General features: G+C 45.4%; 1 protein-coding gene and 1 long non-coding RNA gene across 5 annotated transcripts in view; one reads left to right on the forward strand and one right to left on the reverse strand.

Moving 5' to 3' along the window:
* Positions 1-8,857, reverse strand: part of fam193b (family with sequence similarity 193 member B) — a 68,636-nt gene extending 59,779 nt beyond the window's left edge. For all 4 annotated transcript variants that reach the window (XM_033029671.1, XM_033029672.1, XM_033029670.1 and 1 more), the window contains exon 1: positions 8,545-8,857. In XM_033029671.1, the coding sequence (XP_032885562.1) occupies positions 8,545-8,733 (189 nt within the window). In that variant the 5' untranslated portion in view covers positions 8,734-8,857. The remainder of the gene's footprint in view (positions 1-8,544) is intronic.
* A 240-nt stretch (positions 8,858-9,097) lies between these two features.
* On the forward strand, positions 9,098-20,945 carry LOC116978779. The gene is made up of 3 exons (XR_004413547.1): positions 9,098-9,380; positions 10,984-11,115; positions 20,910-20,945. It is a non-coding gene; the product is annotated as an uncharacterized LOC116978779 (long non-coding RNA).
* Positions 20,946-21,903: the final 958 nt, after the last annotated feature.

The raw sequence follows: 21,903 nt of genomic DNA on the forward strand, positions 1-21,903 counted from the left end.
CTTCTTCAGACTCTTTTGATAAGATTCAGGTCTTTGATAAGATTCCACATAGTAGGCTGCTCTGAACTGTTAGATGGCATGGGGTCTGGGAGAGTTAAATTAATGTATATGAAACAACATTTAGAGAGGAACATGGACAGAAAAAAAATTAGCAGGATATGTGCCAAATGCATGCAAATGGTACTAGCTTAGCTGAGGTATAGGAGTTGACGAACAAGTTAAGCCAATTGAATAGAAAATTGGCTTCATGGAAGTGGAGGGTGATAGTGGAAGTTGTTTATTGTATTGGAGGTCTGTGACTAGTGGTGTGCCTCAGGGTTCGGTGCTGGGCCCGAACCCTGAGGGAGTGAATTCCACAGATCCACCACCATCTGACTAAAGAAATTCTTCCTCATCTTTCTAAAGGTACGTCCTTTTATTCTGAGGCTATGGCTTCTGGTCGTAGGCTCTCCCACATTAGTAAACATCCGCTCCACATTCACTTTATCCAGGCATTTCACAATTCGGTAAGTATTCTTGTAAACCTCCTCTGGACCCTATCGAATGCCAGCACATCCTTCCTCAGACATGGGGCCCAAAACTGTTCACGATACTCTTACCAGAAACTTATAAAGCCTCAGCATTACACCCGTTTTTGTATTCTAGCCCTCTCAAAATAAATGTTAGCATTGCATTCACCTTCCTTACTACCGATTCGATTTGAAAATTAATCTTTTGGGAATCCTGCACCAGCACTCCCAAGTCCCTTTGCATCTGCCCACTCACCCAACATATCCAAGTCACCCAGCAGCCTCATAGCATCCTCCTCGCAGCTCACACAATTATCCAGCTTTGTGTCATCTACAAACTTGGAGGTGTTACATTTAATTCCTTTGTCTAAATAGTTAATATATTGTAAATAACTGGAATCCTCTCCCCATTTAGAAAATAGTCTACACCTTGACTCCTAGTAACAAAATGAATGACTCCACACTTTGCTACACTGTATCAGAATCATATTTTATTCGCCAAGTATGTTTTGCAACATACGAGGAATTTCACTGGCCAGGTCAGTCATACAATTAAAAGTAAGACTCAAAAACACATTTTAACATGAACATCCACCACAGTGACTCCCACACATTCCTCACTGTGATGGAAGGCGAAATAAAGCTCAAGTCCTTCCTTTTGTTCTTCCTCGGTCGGGGGCCTCGAGCCCTCCGTTGACAGGACAGTCTTGACTCCCGTAGCCGGCAGCGTTCGGGCCCTCCGCGTCGAGGCGTTCAGCTCCTGCATCGGGGGTTGTCAGCTCCCCCGCAACGGGCTATCGGACCTCGCGTCGGTGGTGGTCGAACCTTCTGCGGCGTTGGAGCTTCCCGACTAGCCTCTCTAGAGACTGCGAGTGCTTGATGGTAAAGTCCGCAGACCGCGGTGAGAGCGATCCCAGGCAAGCGATCCGCTCCGATGTTAAGTCCGCACCCCGCGGTGGGGCTCACGACAGTCCGAGGATGCCTCCAGCTCTAGCGATGGTGGGCCGCAGAGCCTGGAGAATGTGATCCGAAAATTGATCAGGTCTCCAGCAAGGTAGGAACTAGAAAAAAAAGTTCCCCCTGATCCCCTCCCCCCACATAAAACAAACCGAAGTACATTATAACAAACTTTTAACAAGCGTCAAGCTCTCGCATCGGGGGCGCCTCAGCTCCCCCGTGCCGTGCTATCGGACCCCGTGTCGGGGCTGGTCAAACCTCCTGCGACTTTGGAGCTTCCCAACATCTCGATGGTGAAAATCCGCAGGCCGCGTTTGGAGCGTCGATCCCAGGCAAGAAGTCTGAAGAAGGGCCTCGACCCGAAACGTCAGTCGTTCCTTCTCTCCAGAGATGCTGCCTGTCCCGCTGAGTTGCTCAAGCTTTTTGTGTCTACCGTTAATTCCTACTCTTTGTTTACTGTCTGCCAACCAGTTCTCTATCCTTGTCAATACCGTAAACCCAATACCATGTGCTCTAATTTTGCACACTAATCGCTTGTGAGTCCTTGTCAAAGGCTTTTTGAAAGTCCAGATACACTACATCCACTGGCTCTCCCTTACTCATTCTACTCGTTACCTCCTCAAAAAATCCCAGATGATTAGTCAAGCAAGATTTCCCCATCCTAAATCCATGCTGATTTTGACCAATTTTGTCACTGCTTTCCAAATGCGCTTTTATTACACCATAAAGAGTAGCGGCCCCAGCACCGACCCGTGCGGAACACCACTAGTCACTAGCAGCCAATCAGAAAAAGCCCCCTTTGTTGCCACGCTGCCTTCTGCCATCCAGCCATTCTGCTATACATGCTGGTATCTTCCCTCTGATGCCATTTCTTTACTCCCCATTACCACTTCTCCAGCATCATTTTCCAGCTGTCCAACATCCACTCTTGCCTCTTTCTTACTTTTTATATATCTGAAGAAACTTTTGCTATCCTCTTTTATATTATTGGCTAGCAAACTTTCGGATTTCATCTTTTCTCCCTGTATTGCCTTTTTAGATACTTTCTGTTTATTTTGTTTTTTTTTAAAAAAGCTTCCCAATCTTCCAGCTTCCCACTAATCTTTTCATTTTATAGTCTTAGACTACCTTTGTCAGCCACAGTCACCTTATTCTCCCATTAGAATCTTTCATCCTCTTCGGAATGAAAAGTTCCTGCGTCTTCCGAATTGTTCCCAGAAATTCCTGCCATTGCTGTTCCACCGTCATTTCTTTCCGGTCAATTTCAGCCAGCTCCTCCCTCACGCCTCTGTATTCACGTTTGCTCAACAGGTAAACTGACATATCCGATTTCATCTTTTCTCTCTCAAATTTCAGGTTGAATCTTATATTATGTACACTACCTCCAAGTTATTCCTTTACCTTAAGCCCCCTAATCAAATCCATTTTTTTTACACAATACCAAATTCGGGAATTGCCTTTTCCCTGGTCGGCTCAACTACGTTGTTCGAAGAAGCCATCTCGTTGGCAATCTGATTTTCCCAGTCTACATGCATATTGAAATCCCCCATGACCCCCCACCGTAACATTGCCTTTCTTACATGCCCATTGTATCTCTTGATGTAATCTGCACCCTACTTCCTGGTTAGTTTAGAGGCCTGTGAATAACTCCCATCAGGGTATTTTTACCCTTGCGGTTTGTCAGCTCTACCCACAAGGATTCTACATCTTCTGATCCTGCGTCACTCCTTGCTAACGGCTAAATTTGATTCTTTACCAGAAGAGCAACCCCACCCCTCTGCCCAGGTGTTGGTCTTTTGGATAGGATATGTAACCTTGGATATTCAGCTCCCAGCTCAGATCCTACCTCAGCCACGTCTCAGTAAAGCCCCCAGCGTCATACCTATCAGTTTCTAACTGTGCTATAAGCTCAATCAACTTGTTCCGCATACTACGTGCATTCGCTCACATTGATCCCGATTTTACCTGACCTTAGTCTCTTATCCTTTCTTAAACTTTCTGTCCTATTACTTCTGGAGACTTCCGTTCGCACGTTCTTACTGTTTCCGCCATGCGCTTTAGTTTTCTCACACTCCCCAACGACGTGCAGGTTTGTAGGCGAATTGACCTCTGTAATTTGCCCCAAGCATGCAGGGGGTGGATGAGTAAGGGGGAAAACATGGAACTGGTGTGAGCGGGTGATCGATAGTCAACATGGACTTGGTGGGCCAAAGGGCCCATTTCCATGCTGTATATTTCAATTAATAAATTAAGGCACACTATCTTGTTTTTCTTTGGCACCATGGTGATAATGGTTTCCAAAAGCAAATGGGAACTGCAGATACAAGTAGGGATAGAATATCTGTGCATTCTCCTTCTGGGAAATCCACTGCTGGAGACACCATTGGACCAGTCAGAGAGTCATAAAACATAGACGCAGACTCTTCAGAGTCATACGATGTGGAAAACAGCTCCTTCGGCGCAACTTACCCAAGCCAACCAACATGTCCCATCTACAATAGTGCCACCTGCCTGTGCTTGGCCCATATCCTTCCAAACCTACCCTGTCCATGTACCTGTCAAAATGGGTTTTTTTAATGTTGTGATAGTACCTGGCTCATCTACCTCTTAGAAACATAGAAACATAGAAATTAGGTGCAGGAGTAGGCCATTCGGCCCTTCGAGCCTGCACCGCCATTCAATATGATCATGGCTGATCATCCAACTCAGTATCCCGTACCTGCCTTCTCTCCATACCCTCTGATCCCCTTAGCCACAAGGGCCACATCTAACTCCCTCTTAAATATAGCCAATGAACTGGCCTCGACTACCCTCTGTGGCAGGGAGTTCCAGAGGTTCACCACTCTGTGTGAAAAAAGTTCTTCTCATCTCGGTTTTAAAGGATTTCCCCCTTATCCTTAAGCTCTTCTGCCAGCTTAGTCCTCTACCTACCACCTTTTGGGTAAAAAAAAAAAAAAATGCGCGCGCCCCCCCCCCCCCCCCCCCCCCACACCATAAACCTACCATCCTCTGGTTCTCAATTCCCCTCCTGGATTAAAAAAAACTTCATGCATTTACCCTATTTATTCCTTTCATGATCTTGTTGACCTCTACAAGATCACTCCTCATCCTCCAAGGAATAAAGCCTGCCTGCTCAACCTCTTCCTGTAACAAAGGCTCTCTTGTCCTGGCAACATCCTTGTAAATCTTTTCTGCATTCATGCCAGAATCTTGGTCAAAACAATGGACAGGTGACATTTCTGGTCAGGTCCCAAAACCCGAAATGTTGTCTGTCCATTCCGTCCACTGTTGAGTTCCCCAGCACTGTGTGTTTTACTCATATTCATTTGATTATAGTTCTGCCTTCAACACAAATAATTTAAAAAAATCATTAAGTTCCCACGATTCAGCAACCGTTCAGATACAATTGCATCCTTGACTTTAGTTTAGTTTAGAGATACAGCATGGAAACAGGCCCATTTGCCCACCGAGTCCACGACGACCATCGATCACCTGTACACTAGTTCTATGTTATCCCATTTTTGCATCCTATACACTTTGGGTAATTTACAGATTTACCTGCACGTCTTTGAAATGTGCGAGAAACCCAGGCCGCCGGGAGGAAACCCACAAGGTCACAGTGAGAATGCACAAACTCCACACAGACAGCAGACGCAGTCAGAATCAAATCCCGGTCTCTGACACTATGAGGCAGCAGCTCTACCGCTCTATCCTTACTTCCTGTAAGGACAGGTGATGAAGCACCCTCAATAATTCTCAACACCAGTGCCCACAATATTGCGTACTCAGCCCCTTGGTATACTACCTATAGTTCTATGACCATTTGGCAGGATGGAGTACACAAACCAGTTTGCTTCTATGATGCTGAAGTGGAGAATATTGAGAGTTTCACGTTTCTGGATGAAAATATCACCAACATTTTGACCTGGTCCAAACACATTGAAGCTATGGCCAAGAAAGAACACACATACCTTGACTAAGGAAATTCGCCATGTCTCCAATAACTCATTCATTTCTACAGAGCCACCAATAAAAGCATCCTATCCTGATGCATCACAGCTTTGTATGCCAACTGCTCTGCCCAAGACCACAGGAAATTGCAGAAAGTTGTTGATGCGGCCCAGTCCAACATATAAACAAGCCCACATCATTGACTGCCATTAGGTTGGCTTCAGGAAAGCAGACAACGTAATAAAGGACCATGAACACTGTCATTATTCTCTTTTCTCACCTCTCCAGTCAAGCAGATGGTACAAAATCCTAAAATCGCATTCTACCAGATTCAAGAACAGCCTCTTCCCCAATGTTATTAGACTTGAGTGGATCTCGCCTGTGCTAATGATGAATTTCATGATTTCCCCAATCTAACTCATTGTGGCTCTTGCACTTTTAAAAAATCTGCTCTTTCTCTGTAGATGTAACACGATATTCTGCATTTGGTTTCCTTTTTCTTTAGCACTACCTGTTGTTCTCATGTATGGTATGACTGTATAATAAACCCACATTTTAACAGAGCCCTTTATAATAGGTTTCAGATATAACAGACGGACCTGCCTCTGCCACCCCCCGCTTGCATCATCTCCCCTACACTTACTCTCCCGGCTTCCGACTCTACCCCCGGCTCGCAGGGTACACCAGCGAACCCTTTTTCACCCACCGCAAGGTCCGGTTGATGTAGCTGTTGATGCCACTCATGTTGTAGCCCCTGGCCATCAGCGCTTCTTCCTTCGCTTTGTCCACTCAACCGCTCCTATACCAACTTCTTCTCCCCTCGCTTTGTCCACTCGCCCCCCCCCCCCCACCCACCGGAGCTGTAGACAGAATCCATCTTGGAAGATATCGGCAACTGCAAAAGAGAAGGAGATGCCATTTTGGGAGCTGACAAAGAGATTGGTGTGAGGGGAGGGAGCCCCACGGTGACCGAGAGAGTCCTGTCGGTGGCAGCAGCCTGAAGAAAATGCATCCAGTGGGGGCTTCAACGTGAGCCACAAAGAGAGATGCTTCAACTGGTGCCTACGGCGCCTAGTTTTAAAATCAAATGTCAGAAAGTGACAGCACACTGAATCCGTCTGCAGAAGGGTCCTGATGTCACCTAACCGTATTCTCCTGCTATACTGCCTGACCCGTTGAGTTACTTCAGCAGTTTATGTACGTTTGTGCATTAACCATCAACTACAGTTCTTTATTTTAACTGCATACGATAATAACACCTTACTCGATTATAGCGGACATTCAGCAATTACAGATCCCCCTCCTAATGATCCATTATAACAAGGGTTTACTGTACATGTACGATATGCCCGGATACACACAAAGCTAAGCTTTTCCAATGTGTCTTGGTACACATAGCAAAATTAATCCAGTAATAAATGAACATGCTCGTGTCACCTGCACAAAGCATAATTTGGGGGGAAATTGGTCCTTTAAACAGTGGTATTGTAGATCAGCTACGAGACACGCACTAAGATACCTTGAGGTACTACATACTATCAACTATAAAAGACCTTTGAAACCTTTGAAACTATCAACAAGCAACAACGGAAATGTTTATTCGACAATTGGTAACACGCACAATACTTTTATCTTTACACTTCGACATCCAAGTATACGCAAAAAGAAATTAAAAAAGTATACGCAAAACAAATACTGGGCAGAAATCAGACATCAATAGTGTCCAAGATCAGAAATGCTTACTGGTTAAAAAAAGACAATATTTAAAAATTGGTAATTCCAACATCAGACTTACAAAACATGAAAATGCCTTCTATTGTCAGGTACTAATCAACCTGAATATTTCTAGTTTCTGTGTTTCATATTTTCTGCTATATCAGATTCAGTTAATCCAAAATAGCATGCTAGGCAGACCTCAAACTACGCAGTTCTATTAGAAATAAACCCACAACGTGCATTGTGTTCCATTGAAAGGTCACTGCCCAAAACATTAAATCTACATCTCGCCCAACTAATGCTTCATTATTTTCAGCTTCCTGGTTTTAATTTCAGGTTTCCATTTTTTTTGGCATTTCCAACACAAATAACAGACGGTCTCATGAGAGTCATACTCAAGTGTACCTAAAGTATGAGAAAAATTGATAACATTGAGCAACCCTTTTCACTAAACTATATTTTTCAGTAACTTGTTGCTGAAGTATACTCCAATGGATGGCCCAGTGATGTAACAGGTAGCACTGCAGCCTCTCAGCTCTCTGGGTTTGAATGACTGCCTGGGCTCTCTGTACAAAGTTTGTACATTCTCCTGGGACAGCACACGTTTCCTCCAGAGTGTTCACATTTCCTCCCACATTCCAGGGATTATGGCGATAGGTTAATTGGTTATTACAAATTATCCTTAGAGTAGCTGTGATAGGAGAGCCAGGATGAAGTTGATGTACTAGAGAGAGAATAGATTGATGTGAAAATGAGGACTGCGACTGATGGGATTATTCCAACACTGGCATAAACTGGATGGCCAAAAGGCTTCCTCTTAAGGCATGGAAACACACATGGAAATATGAGAAAATACAGATCCTGCTCTTTCCACATAAACGCGAAGGTAATAAAAACGATCACTGGGTGAATTAGTTAACAATTAACGTCTTATACAAAATATCAACACACATACCATCTAAGATAAAAGATTCAGCATCCCATCACAGGCTGAAAAGATGAAAATACTCCTCGGGTCCAGGTGAAACTGATGCAGTCCATTTCATACTTTTGCAGAGCAAGAGGTCAGAGGCAGGACAGGCGCCAGTCATTGGCACTGCATCCTCTACTTATTTTTTTAGAAAACTGTTAACAACAACCGAAAGACTAACAATCGTAAAACCTCGAACAGATGCAAACGCTGAGGTGTCTGAGAAATGAAGGGTCTCTCTAACAGATAGCAGATTACCCAGGGCTTGACCCCAACCACGGGCAATACAACGGAGACCCCCCGCTTGCCCCCAACACCTGACAGCCCGCCCAGGCTCCGCGCTCCCATCACACGCTGAAATAAATCGGAAAGCGGCCCAGGGAGCTGCTCCCTCGCCGCTATTCCCCTGTAGATCCCAGTGTGGGCAACTCCGGGATTTACCTGCTCCCTGGCCCAGGTCGGGCCTGTCTCGGTCCCCGGCTCCGGCTGCTCGCCGTGCGCCGGACTCGGCGTCCCCTCCGCCGGGCTCGGGCTGCGACTCTCTCCCGGCACCGCGCTGCCGTTGTTGCCGGATCCACGTTTATTCGTTTTCCTCCGGCCGGCCACGCGTTTCTCCTCGGCACAGCTCATCTTCCCCCGACACAGCTTCCCACTCCGGCTCTGATACGGCTTCACTCCCGCCCGGGCCCGTCGCTCCGCCACAAGCTGCTCGCGCTCCAGGGAAACACACTCCAATATGGCCGACAACGGGCAGTGCCGGGGGCGGGCAAGCAGGGGGAGGGCCGCAGAGCCGGAAACAGGCAAACCACACCTCGTCTGTCACAGGTACACGGAGAGGCGCCACCGCCATCTTTCATGCTGGCACCGTGTGTGTGTGTGTGTGTGTGTGTGTGAGAGGGGGGGGTGAGGAAGAGAGCGAACGAATGTGAGAATGAGAGGGAGGGAGTGAGGGAGGACGGGGGAGGGGGAGGGGGAGGGAAGGGGAGATGGAGGGAGGGGATGGAAGCTCTTCCATAGTGATCCTTGGCTATAAATAGTAATGTTTACAAGATCCACCTTGATCTATTTTTTCATTCCCTTATCTACTCCATTGGCATTATTTGGCCCATGCTAATATTTTCAGGCTCAGCAGGCCTGTTATTCCTAGCCACATTCCATCAAGTGACTCTCTGTATTCAATAAACTAATAGACGTGTCACCTCTTCCTCCATTTCTGATGAGATTAATTGGAATATTTCCTGATTGTAGTAGGTTATTAGTGGGCAAAGAAATGTCTGGTAAGTAGGATGTTTTTAGATATGTGATAACAAGAATTTAGTCCATGGTCCTGGTAGAAGGGTAACACAGGTGGGATTAAGGAAGCTTGGATGACGTGAAAAATTGAGGCTCTGGACAAAAGGAGGCATGGGCCAGGAATAGGCAGCTGGGATCAAGTGTATCCCAGGAAGTTTAGGAAAATGGGGGGCATACTTAAGAAGGAACTAAGGTGAGCAAAAAGAGGGCAGGAGATAACTCTGGCAGATAATATGAAGGAGGTAATGCATTTGGATAGAAGGGCTGATAAGGGATAGTCAGTATAGTTTTGTATGTGGGAGATCGTGCTTTACGAATCTGATTGACTTTATTGAAGAAGTAGCCAAAATGGTTGATGAGGGCAAAGCCGTATACATTTTTATTTGGACCAGCCATGCATTTGACATGATATAGGCTGCTCTGGGAGGTTAGATCACGTGGAGTCTGGGGACAACTAGCTGATTGGATATGGAGTTGGCCTCATGGACGGAAGCAGAGGGCGAGGGTGGAATATTGGCCTGTGACGAGTGATGTGTCTCGAGGATTGGTGCTGGGTCCATTGCTGTTTGTGGTATATATCAATGATTTGGACGAGAATGTAGGAGGCATGATTAGTAACTTTGCAGATGTCACTAAAGTGGAAAGTATCGTAGAGAGCGGGTTAGATGGTTATAAAAAATTACAGCAGGATATTGATCAGTTGGGCAAGTGGGCTGAGGAATGGTTAGAGGAATGCAGATAAACGCAAGGTGGTGCATTTTGGGAAGTCAAACCAGGGCAGGGCCTACACAGTGAATGGCCCGACTGGGGAGTGTTGTTGAGCAGAGGGATCTAGGAGTGCAGGTTTATAGTTCCCTGGAAGTGGTATTACAGGTAGATAGGGTAGTCAAGAAAGCATCAGGTATACTGGCCTTCATCAATCAAAGTATTGAGCAGAGAAGTTGGGATGTTATGTTACAGTTGTGCAATGCATTGGTGAGGCTGCATTTGAAGTATTGTGTTCACTTTTGGTCATCCTGCTATAGGAAGGATGTTGTTAAGCTGGAAATAATGTAAAGAATATTTATGAGGATGTTGCCAGGACTTGAGGATCTGAGCTATAGGGAGAAGCTGGGCAGGCAAGGTTTTTATTCATTGGAGTGCAAGAGGATGAGGGGTGATCTTATAGAGATGTACAAGATTATGAGGGGACTAGATAGGCTGAACGTACAGAGTATTTTACCCAGAGTAGGGAAATCAAGAATCATATTGTGCATAGGAAACATGGCATACTGTTTAAACTTGGAATATATTATTTATTCTTTGTCATTCATACTTGTCTGTTTTGCCTTACACATTCTGCTGACAAAATCTCTTAATGGCCATGGAAACAACAAGATAATCCTGTGATCTCTGCTGAAGATGAGGTTATGCACGAGAACATTCCAGTGATTAGTTTGTTCCTTTAATGTAATAATTTCTTGCACAAATCAGATCTGACTTTAGTGAGGTAACAAAACATTTTTTTCTTGCAAAGTGTTTTAGATTTTTATATATAAGTCAATCCTTCATGCTACTTTTCCATTTCCATATGTCGCACTTCAACAGGCAGTCCTCACCAAAGGAATCTCTGGAAGCTCAATGGCAACTGTCTTCACAGTAAACAGCAGGATTTTTAGACTGCTTTCTTCAAATTCAGTATGAAAATACTGTTGTTCCAGCACCAACCGCAGAATCAAGGTACATGTGTATTCTGTAAACCATTCAAGGGTGCCATGTGATAATAGTATTAATGAGTGGTTTTATGACATTGCACTGTCTCCCTTGGGTTATCCAATGGTGGAACAAATACATTTTAGTTTTAATTTTTCTCTTAAGCTGGTTTTGGATTTGGGGCAATTCCTGGTACATTTTCAAAAATTGTCCGTGCCCGCTCCGACCAACATGTTCCATCTACACTAGACCCACTGCCTGCGTTTGGCTCATATCCTTCTAAACCTGTCTTATCCATGTACCTGTCTAATTGGTTCTTAAACATTGCGATTGCCCCTGCCTCAACTACCTCCTCTGGCGGCTTGTTCCATGCACCCACCACCCTTTGTGTGAAAAAGTTACCTCTCAGAATCCTATAAAATCTTTCCCCCTTGACCTTAAACCTATGCCCTCTGGTTTTCGATTCCCCTGGTTTTTGATTCCTAGTAAGAGACTCTGCGTTTATGCAGTCTATTCCTCTCATGATTTTACACATGATTTGTACATTATGGCAAGTATCCAAGATTTTCTTAATTGTCATTTCAATTGAGTATGTTGGAGGTACAGTATGTGGGTTATGATGCAACTGGCCCAAACATAGTCATCACCAGAAGAGCTTTTCATGATTTGCCATTTTATAAACAAAACAAAACAAAACTTGCACATTAAATTTGAAAAAAAATGTTTTTCTTTTTCCCTCAATTTGATATGTAATGAAATTTCTAACCACTCACACGCAAATGTTGAGATCACCATGAGATGTGATCTGTTAGAGCTTCACTAAGCCAATATGTGGTTTTTAATGCAAAGTCAATGAGAAAAATAAATAGTTTTGATAATTATGGAATAAAATAATTGTATATTTCATCACATACCTTTCACCATTATCTGATCACTTCCATATGACCCTGCTCCAACTGTGCTTGGCTCAACAATGGTTGAGGAAAAGATTTTGGTCATGATGCCACTTACTATGATTATTTTTTGACAAGAACTGAACAAAGACCATTTTGTTTAAGATACCTGAAGGTAATCTGTGCCTTTGCAATAATCCACCAGAATCAAACACCATGGGAGAGGAGGAGGAAATCAAGGACCGAAAAGCTAAAATAAAAAAATACATTTTACAAAACAAATGGAAATTATTTAATGGGTCGATTGATATTTTTCTCAAATTAAAGTTCAACTCTTGTGATGCATAAGCAATTTAACCAAAATTATATGTGGCTGGTTTAAAAATACACATCCTCTCCACATCCAACCCACCAAGACCCATCAGGTTGTTTCAACTCACTTTTACTTCCACACTCCAGTGGATGCAATCCCAGCCTATCTAATCTCCCTCAAAAGACAATTCACCCATTTGTTTAATCTTAAAAATTGTGTGGAGCTAAAGCTAATCCCATGTTCATGAAGGATTCAATGGACAATATCCAGCTGGCTGCAGATGACAGTTCCAAAGGGAAGTCTCCTAACATACTGGGATTCTCCAGCATTATGCAAGAGATGTATTCTCTGCAATATTAACCTGGCAAATAATAAGAATCCCTGTCTAGCCTGGTTAGTATTGTCTTGGGGAAAGCGGGAAATGAGTCCTGGGAAAGCGGGAAATGAGATCAAACTGGACCACCCTGTTCTTTTCCCCCAAATCACATTTCAACCCAGTATTTGCAATCAGAGCAATGATGTGGCCAACAATATTCACTGTAAAAATGGAGGAGATATGAAAGCTGAAGATATGTAGAGGCAGAAGTCCAGAACCTGCCCTCGAGCAATGCCCTGCACCTCCACAGGGTGTGCTATCGCTGCTTTCTCCAATGGAAGTCAAATTTAATGCTTTGCCTTCAGACCGGAAACTTATTTTATACTTTTAGAATGTAATTAACCCCAGATAACTATTTCAAAATTCTAAGCTTTGTAAACTAATAGGAAACAATTATAATTTTATTCTTCAATATTGGTTTAAATTTCAGCTAATTTAAAATAATATATGTCCCAATTTGTGCTTTGCACTTGATAAATCTTTAAATGTAGCAAATAAACCCAATGCATTTTACTTAAGTAAAAAACAAAAAAAATGTTTTCTGAGAGAGAAACAAAATTACTGTTTCAGGTCCATGACCATGTTTCAGGTCATGACCCATCTGGGTAAATTACTTCAGGGCTTGTCAAAATTCCTTTAAAAAAATTGGTTGTTTTTTCTGGCAACTGATTCCTCGCAGCAACTAAATTGATATCCACAGCACTTCCTCATACTTATCCTTGGACAATGATCCCACAGATGAGCACCAGGTCATAATCGTGCACACCATTTCAGATGTCATCACTTCAGGTTGTGTGCCATTCAAAGTCTGTGACCTTATCGTTCCCCAGCCCCGCATGGCCCGATTTTATCTTCTACCCAAAATTCACAAACAGGACTGCCCTGGCAGACCCATTGTTTCTGCTTGTTCCTGTCCCACTGAATTAATTTCCACATACCTTAACTCCATCCTATCCCCCTGGTCCAAACCTTCCATACCTATGTCCAAGACACCTCGCACGCCCTTCGTCTCTTCAATGACTTCCATTTTCCAGGCCCCCACTCCCTCATCTTTACTGTCGATGTTCAGTCACTCTACACCCCCTCACCAGGAAAGTCTTTAAGCCCTCCGTTCCTTCCTCGATCGCAGAACCAGCCAATTTCCCTCGACCAACACTCACCTCACTCTATCAGCTGACATTTAATTTAGACCCACTGACTCCCACAGCTATCTATACTGCACCTTTTCCCACCCTGCTTCCTGTAAAGACTCAACTCCCAATTCCTCTGTCTACGCCGCATCTGCACCCAAGATGAAGTGTTCCATAACAGGACATCCTCATTCTTTAAGGAACGTAAATGAGGCCCTCGCTAGGGTCTCCTCAGTATCCCGCAGCTCTGCTCTTGTTCCCCCTCCCCCCAGTCGAACCAGGGACAGAGTATGCTCTGGTCCTCACCTTCCACCCCATCAGTCATCATAATGAGCACATAATCCTCTGAAATTTTCGCCACCTCCAACAGGATCCCATCACTAGCCACATCTTCCCATCTTATATAAACATAGAAACATAGAAAATAGGTGCAGGAGGAGGCCATTCGGCCCTTTGAGCCAGCACCACCATTCGTTGTGATCATGGCTGATCGTTCCCTATCAATAACCCGTGCCTGCCTTCCCCCTTGACTCCACTAGCCCCTAGAGCTCTATCTAACTCTCTCTTAAATCCATCCAGTGATTTGGCCTCCACTGCCCTCTGTGGCAGGGAATTCCATAAATTCACAACTCTCTGGGTGAAAAAGTTTATTCTCACCTCAGTCTTAAATGACCGCCCTTTTATTCTAAGACTGTGGCCCCTAGTTCTGGACTCACCAAACATTGGGAACATTTTTCCTGCATCTAGCTTGTCCAGTCCTTTTATAATTTTATATGTTTCTATAAGATTCCCCCTCATCCTTCTAAACTCCAGTGAATACAAGCCTTGTCTTTTCAATCTTTCGTCATATGACAGTCCCGCCATCCCAGGGATCAATCTCGTGAACCTACTGCTTCAATCACAAGGATGTCCTTCCTCAAATTTGGAGACCAAAACTGTACACAATACCCCAGATGTGGTCTCACCAGAGTCCTATACAACTGCAGAAGAACCTCTTTACTCCTATACTGAAATCCTCTTGTTATGAAGGCCAACATTCCATTATCTTTCTTCACTGCCTGCTGTACCTGCACGCCAACTTTCAGTGACCAGTGTACAAGGACACCAAGGTCTCGCTGTACCTCCCCCTTACCTAACCTAACCCTATTGAGATAATAATCTTCCCCCATGTTTTTGCCGCCAAAGTGGGTAACCTCACATTTATCTATATTATACTGCAACTGCCACGCATCTGCCCACTCACTCAACCTGTCCAGGTCACCCTGCAACCTCCTAACAACCTCTTCACAGTTCACACTGCCAACCAGCTTTGTGTCATCCGCAAACTTGCTAGTGTTGCTCATAATTCCCTCTTCCAAATCATTAATATATATGGTAAACAGTTGCGGCCCCAACACCGAGCCTTGCGGCACTCCACTCCCCACTGCCTGCCATTCTGAAAAGGACCCGTTCACTCCTACTCTTTGCTTCCAGTCTGCCAACCAATTTTCTATCCATGTCAGCACCCTACCCCCAATACCATGTGCTCTAATTTTAGTCACCAGTCTCCCATGCGGGACCTTATCAAAGGCTTTCTGAAAGTCTAGATACACTACATCCACTGGCACCCCTTCATCCATTTTACTTGTCACATCCTCAAAGAATTCCAGAAGATTAGTCAAGCATGATTTCCCTTTCATAAATCCATGTTGACTTGGACTAATCCTTTTACTGCTATCCAAATGCCCCATTATTACCTCTTTAATAATTGACTCCAGCATCTTTCCTACCACCGAAGTCAGGCTAACTGGCCTGTAATTCCCCGTTTTCTCTCTCGCTCCTTTCTTGAAAAGTGGGATAACATTAGCTATCCTCCAATCCACAGGAACTGATCCTGAATCTATTGAACATTGGAAAATGATCACCAATGTGTCCACTATTTCTAGAGCCACCTCCCTGAGGATCCTGGGATGCAGACCATCAGGCCCAAGGGATTTATCATCCTTCAGTCCCATTAGCTTATCCAATACTATTTCTCGCCCAATGGAAATTTATTTCAGTTCATCTACCCCCTTAGATCCTCTGTCCTCCTGTACATCTGGGAGATTCTTTGTGTCTTCCTTAGTGAAGATAGATCCGAAGTACCTATTCAACTCTTCTGCCATTTCCTTGTTGCCCATAATAATTTCACCCGTGTCTGCCTTCAAGGGACCCACATTTGACTTTGCTACTCTTTTCCCCTTAACATAACAGAAAGCTTTTACTGTCCTTCTTTATATTCTTGTCCAACTTCCCCTCGTACTTCATCTTTTCAGCCCGTATTGCCCGTTTTGTTTCCTTCTGTTGTCCTATGAAAGTTTCTCAATCCTCTGGCTTCCGGCTACTCTTTGCTGTGTTATACATCTTTTCTTTTAGTTTTATTCTATCCCAAACTTCTCTTGTCAGCCACGGTTGCCTCCTACTCCCCTTAGAAACTTTCTTCCTTTTTGGAATGAAATGATCCTGCGTCTCCTGGATTATGCCCAGAAGTTCCTGCCATTGCTGTTCCACCGTCATTCCTGCTAGGATCCCTTTCCAGTCTACTTTGGCCAGCTCCCCTCTCCTGCCTTCATAGTCCCCTTTGTTCAACTGCATCACTGCCACTTCTGATTTAACGTTCTCCTTCTCAAATTGCAGATTAAAACTAATCATATTATGATCACTACCTCCAAGCGGTTCCTTTACCTCGAGTTCTCTTATCATATCTGGTTCATTGGACAACACTAAATCCAGAATTGCCTTTTCTCTGGTCGGCTCCATTACAAGCTGCTCTAAGAATTCATCTTGGAGGCATTCTACAAACTCTCTTTCTTGGGGTCCTGAACCAACCTGATTTTCCCAGTCTACCTGCATATTGAAATCCCCCATCACCACAGTGGCATTACCTGTAATGACTTCCAAACACGCGTGGTCTTCACTACATGTTTTATTATAGACACTGGTATAAAACACACACCGTGCCCTAGCTGTCCGTGGTCTGTCACTGGAGCTAGAGAGCGAGAGGGATGTGGGGAGGCTACAGTTATACTGAAGATAATAGGGAGTGGTTAGTAGTGGTGAGGTCACTATGTTAAAGGAGCATGCACTGATCTACATTACCTTTATTACATTCCAGGTTTAACTCCTGCTACAACTTACACCCTACATCCGGGCTACTATTTGGGGGTCTGTAAATAACACCAATTAGTGTCTTCTTGCCTTTACAATTCCTCAACTCAATCCACAGTGACTCTACCTCATCAGTCCCTATGTTCTGCCTCGCAAGGGACTGAATTCCATCACTCACCAGCAGAGCTACCCCCCCTCCTCTGCCCACCTGCCTGTCCTTTCTCTAGGATGTATAACCCTGAATATTAAGTTTCCAGGCTCGATCCTCCTGCAGCCACGTCTCAGTAATCCCCACAATGTCATATCTGTCAACCTCTAACTGAGCCTCAAGCTCATCTACTTTACTTCTTATACTTCGCGCATTCATATACAATACTTTTAATTCCTTACGCATCTCACCTTTCACATTGATCCCTATTACACTTGGCCATATTCTCCTATCCCTTTGTGAGCTTCCTTTCTCGTTAATTCTGGGGACATTAACCATCCCTTTACTCTCTTTCCCTTTAACTCCATCCTCGACTATCCCATTTGACACCCCACCCCCCTTATTCAGTTTAAAACCACCCGTGTAGCAGTGGCAAACCTGCCTGCCAGAATGCTGGTCCCCTACCTGTTAAGATGCAATCCGTCCCTTTTGTACAGTTCCTCCTTACTCCAAAACAGATCCCAGTGATCTAAGAATCTAAATCCCTGCCCCCTGCACCAGTTCCTCAGCCACACATTCAGGTCCCGTATCTCCCTGTTCCTGCTCTTGCCAGCACGAGGAGCTGGAAGCAAACCGGAGATAACCCTGGAGGTCCTGCTTTTCAGCATTTTTCCGAGCTCTCTAGTCACGCTGCAGAATATTTATCTCCTTCTTTCCGACATCGTTTGTGCCGACATGCACTACCACTTCCGGCTGTTCACCTTCGCCCTTGAGGATTTTCTGCACTCTGTCCGTGACATCCTGGATCCTGGCACCAGGAAGGCAGCACACCATCCTCGAATCCCGTCTGTTGCCGCAGAAACCCCTGTCCGTACCTCTCACAATGGAGTCTCCAACTACAATGGCGTTGCCTGATGTTGGTCTCTTTGGTTTTGGCTCAACAGCCCTTTTTGTTTCGCAAGCCAGTCCGCCGCTCAGTGTGATAACGTCTTCTGCGCCGACGGCTTCTAAGTGGGCGAACCTGTTCACAAGAGGTACAACACCCGCGGACCTTTGCATTCCAAGTTTCCCTCACTTTCTCACCGTCACCCACTTTCTCTCTTCCAGTACCTTAGGTGTAACAATCTTACTGTAGGACTTGTCGAGGAACGACTCAGTTTCTCGGATGAACCTGAGGTCATCCACTTGCTTCTCCAGTTCCCTAACACGGTCCTTCAGGAGCTGTACCTGGATGCACTTCTCACATTTGTAGCAGCCAGAGGCACCAGCAGTGTCCTTGACCTCCCACATACTGCAAGCATCACACTGAATCAGCTTGTTCGACATCTCTTTCTTTCGTCTCTCCCTCTCCAGCGTTTTGCGTAGCCTCCTCTCCTCGCCGAAGACTCTCGAGCCAAAGACTCGCACTTTTCTCACAAGGCCGCTCCCTCACTGCCGCTCCCGAAGAGCCGTCCTGCTTATATTGACTGATAAATTGCCTAATTTACCAATTTACAAACCAAGTTCCTCAGTTTTAACTGTTTTCCCCCTCTGACTCACTTCTAACTCTCCTCCCACTCGGGCTAGAGCCAATCAGTGTTTTCTCTTGCTTCTCTTTGTTGCTGTTGCTTCAAAATCCACGGGAGCTCTGAGTAAAGTCTGCCTGTGCTTTGCCCCTCCTTTTCAACTGTTTTCCCCCTCTGACTCACTTCTAACTCTCCTCCCACTCAGGCTAGAGCCAATCGGTGTTTTCTCCTGCTTCTCTTTGTTGCTGTTGCTTCAAAATCCACGGGATCTCCTTCGCTTTCCGCAGAGACCGTTCCCTCCGCAACTCCCTGGTGAACTTATCCCTTCCCACTCAAGCAACCCCCTTCCCAGGTACTTTCCCCTGCAACCGCAGGAGATGCAACATCTGTCTTTATACCTCCCCCCTTGACTCCGTCCAAGGACCCCAACAGTCTTTTCAGGTGAGGGAGAAGTTCACTTGCACCTCCTCCAAACTCATCTACTGTATCCGCTGTTCCAGGTGTAGACTCCTATATGTGGGCGAGACCAAGTGCAGACTCAGCGATCGTTTCGCTCAACACCACTGCTCAGTCTACCTAAGCCTACCTGTTCTCACGGTTGCTAAATACTTTAACTCCCCTTCCCATTCCCACACTGACCTTTCTGTCCTGGGCCTCCTCCATTGTCAGAGTGAGGTCCAGCACAAATGGAGCAACAGCACCTCATATTTTGCTTTGGCAGCTTACACCCCAGCGGTATGAACATTGACTTCTCCAACTTCAAGTAACCCTTGCTTTCCCTCTCTCTGCATCCCTGCCCCTTCCCAGTTCTCTGACCACTTAATGTCTCCTACATTTTTATCTCGGTTTGCTTTGTTGTTACCTTCTCCCAGCTAACAAAAATCTACCCTATATTTTCTTTGATCTCCATTCCCTTTGTCCTGTTTTCACACCTTAACCTTCCTTATGTATGTACCTATGTTCCTGTCTTTTCCCCATATCCCCTGACTCCGCTATCTTTAAGAGCCCTATCTAGCTCTCCCTTGAAAGTATCCAGAGAACCGTCCTCCACCGCCCTCTGTGGCAGAGAATTCCACAGACTCACAACTCTCTGTGTGAAAAAGTGTTTACTCGTCTCCGTTCGAAATGGCTTACCCTTTATTCTTAAACTGTGGTCCCTGGTTCTGGACTCCCCCAACATCAAGAACATGTTTCCTGCCTCTAGCATGTCCAAACCCTTAATAATATTATCTGTTTCAACAAAATACCCTCTCATCCTTCTAAACTCCAGAGTATCCAAGCCCAGCCGCTCCATTCTCTCAGCATATGACAGTCCCACCATTCCGGGAATTAACCTTGTAAACCTACACTGCACTCCCTCAACAGCAAGAATGTCCTTCCTCAAATTAGGGGACCAAAACTGCACACGATACTCCAGGTGTGGTCTCATTAGGGCCCTATACAACTGCAGAAGAACCTCTTTCCTCCTATACTCAACTCCTCTTGTTATGAAAGCATACATGCCATTCGCTTTCTTCATTGCCTGCTGTACCTGCATGCTTACTTTCATTGACTGATGAACAAGGAATCCCAGATCCTGTTGTACTTCGCCTTTTCCCAACTTGACACCATTTAGATAATAATCTGCCTACCTGTTTTTGCTACCAAAGTGGATAACCTCAGATTTATCCACATTAAACTGCATCTGCCATGCATCTGCCCACTCAACCAACCTGTCCAAGTCACCCTGCATTCTCGTAGCATCCTCATCACAGTTCACACTGCCACCCAGCTTTGTGTCATCTGCAAATTTGCTCATGTTACTTTGAATCCCTTCATCTAAATCATTGATGTATATTGTAAATAACTGCGGACCGAGCACCGAGCCTTGCAATACCGCATTAGTCACTGCCTGCCATTCTGAAAGGGACCCGTTAATCCCTACTCTTTGTTTCCTGCCTGCCAACCAATTTTCTATCCATGTCAGCACTCTACCCCCAATACCATGTGCCCTAATTTTGCACACTAATCTCCTATGTGGGACCTTATCAAATGCTTTCTTAAAGTCCAGGTACACTACATCCACTGGCTCTCCCTTTAGTCTGTGGGCCGAGGAGCTTTTTCATTCAAATTCGTGACCCAACTCACGGAACTACCTGAATTTTTAACATATTGTGTAAAAATATTATATAAATCATACCTGTAACTCATCAAAACCAAAACCTGCACATTTTTTTAAAATATGAGAAAAACTTCAAATTTTCAGAGTAATAATTGTCCAATCAATGCACATTTGTCATTGAGGTCAGACGCAAATTGACCAATCCCACGCTTTGTTTTATGGTTGCTAGGCAGCGAGGACCCTGGGATCATGGCTGCTTCCTAATTACATCAAAACAACAGCAAGGTTTCCAAGGAATAAAGGTAATGCTAACCTTGCTAATAATTTTGTTTCACAATTGATGTATCTTTATAAAGTTATGATGTGAACTGTTAAATAAAAATGATAAATAACAAATGTAGAGCTAGGGTTAGGATTAGGATTAGGGTTAGAGTCGGTCAGTCAGTCTGTCGGTCGGGCTTGTCGGTAGGCCGATGGATGCTGTGGAGGATCTGTCATGCCGTCGGGTCGCCGGTGGGTAGTGAGAGTGGCTGAGCCGCCGGTGGGTGGTGAAAGTGGCCGAGCCGCCGGTGGGTCGTGAGAGTGGTCAGCCGTGCCGGGCCGCTGGTGGGTGGTGAGAGTGGTCGGTCGCCGGTGGATGATGAGAGTGGTCGGTCCGCCGGTGGATGGTGAGTATGTCAGTCCGTCGGTGGATGGTGAGAGTGGTCAGTCCGTCGGTGGGTGCAGCGAGTGGTCGGTTGGGCTGTCGGGAGGCCGGCGCTATGGTGGTGCTAAAAGCGGCCCGGGCGGCGTGCAGGGCATTGCTGCTCCCCACCATCATCACCACGATGATCCAGAAGGGCATGCTGGCCGAGGTGAATGCGCTGCGAGGCTACACATACGGAGCTCGCAGCCGGTCCCAAAGCTGCTCCAGCTCCAGCCGTGGGCAGCTCTGGAAGGGGGGCTAATTAGGGTTAGGCATTTTCCTGTCAGTGGAAGATGCATTTGCCTTTCCCCAGCCTAGCACTGCCCCAGTCCCACTATGGCCGTGACCCCCACTCTGCACACTGGCAGTCAGTGGGGTTCGATAAACGGGGGAACCCAGAGGAACTGCCCTCACCCATTAATTAGGCTGGTTCAGCAGCCGGATCTCTGCGGCAGTCTCATTCTAAAAACACACACAATGGAGGGGAGGGGGGTTTAGGGGAGGGACGGTGGGGGAGGGGATGGAGGGGAGGACGGGG

Source organism: Amblyraja radiata, chromosome 11 (assembly GCF_010909765.2).
Source record: "Amblyraja radiata isolate CabotCenter1 chromosome 11, sAmbRad1.1.pri, whole genome shotgun sequence".
NCBI classification, from domain to species: domain Eukaryota; kingdom Metazoa; phylum Chordata; class Chondrichthyes; order Rajiformes; family Rajidae; genus Amblyraja; species Amblyraja radiata.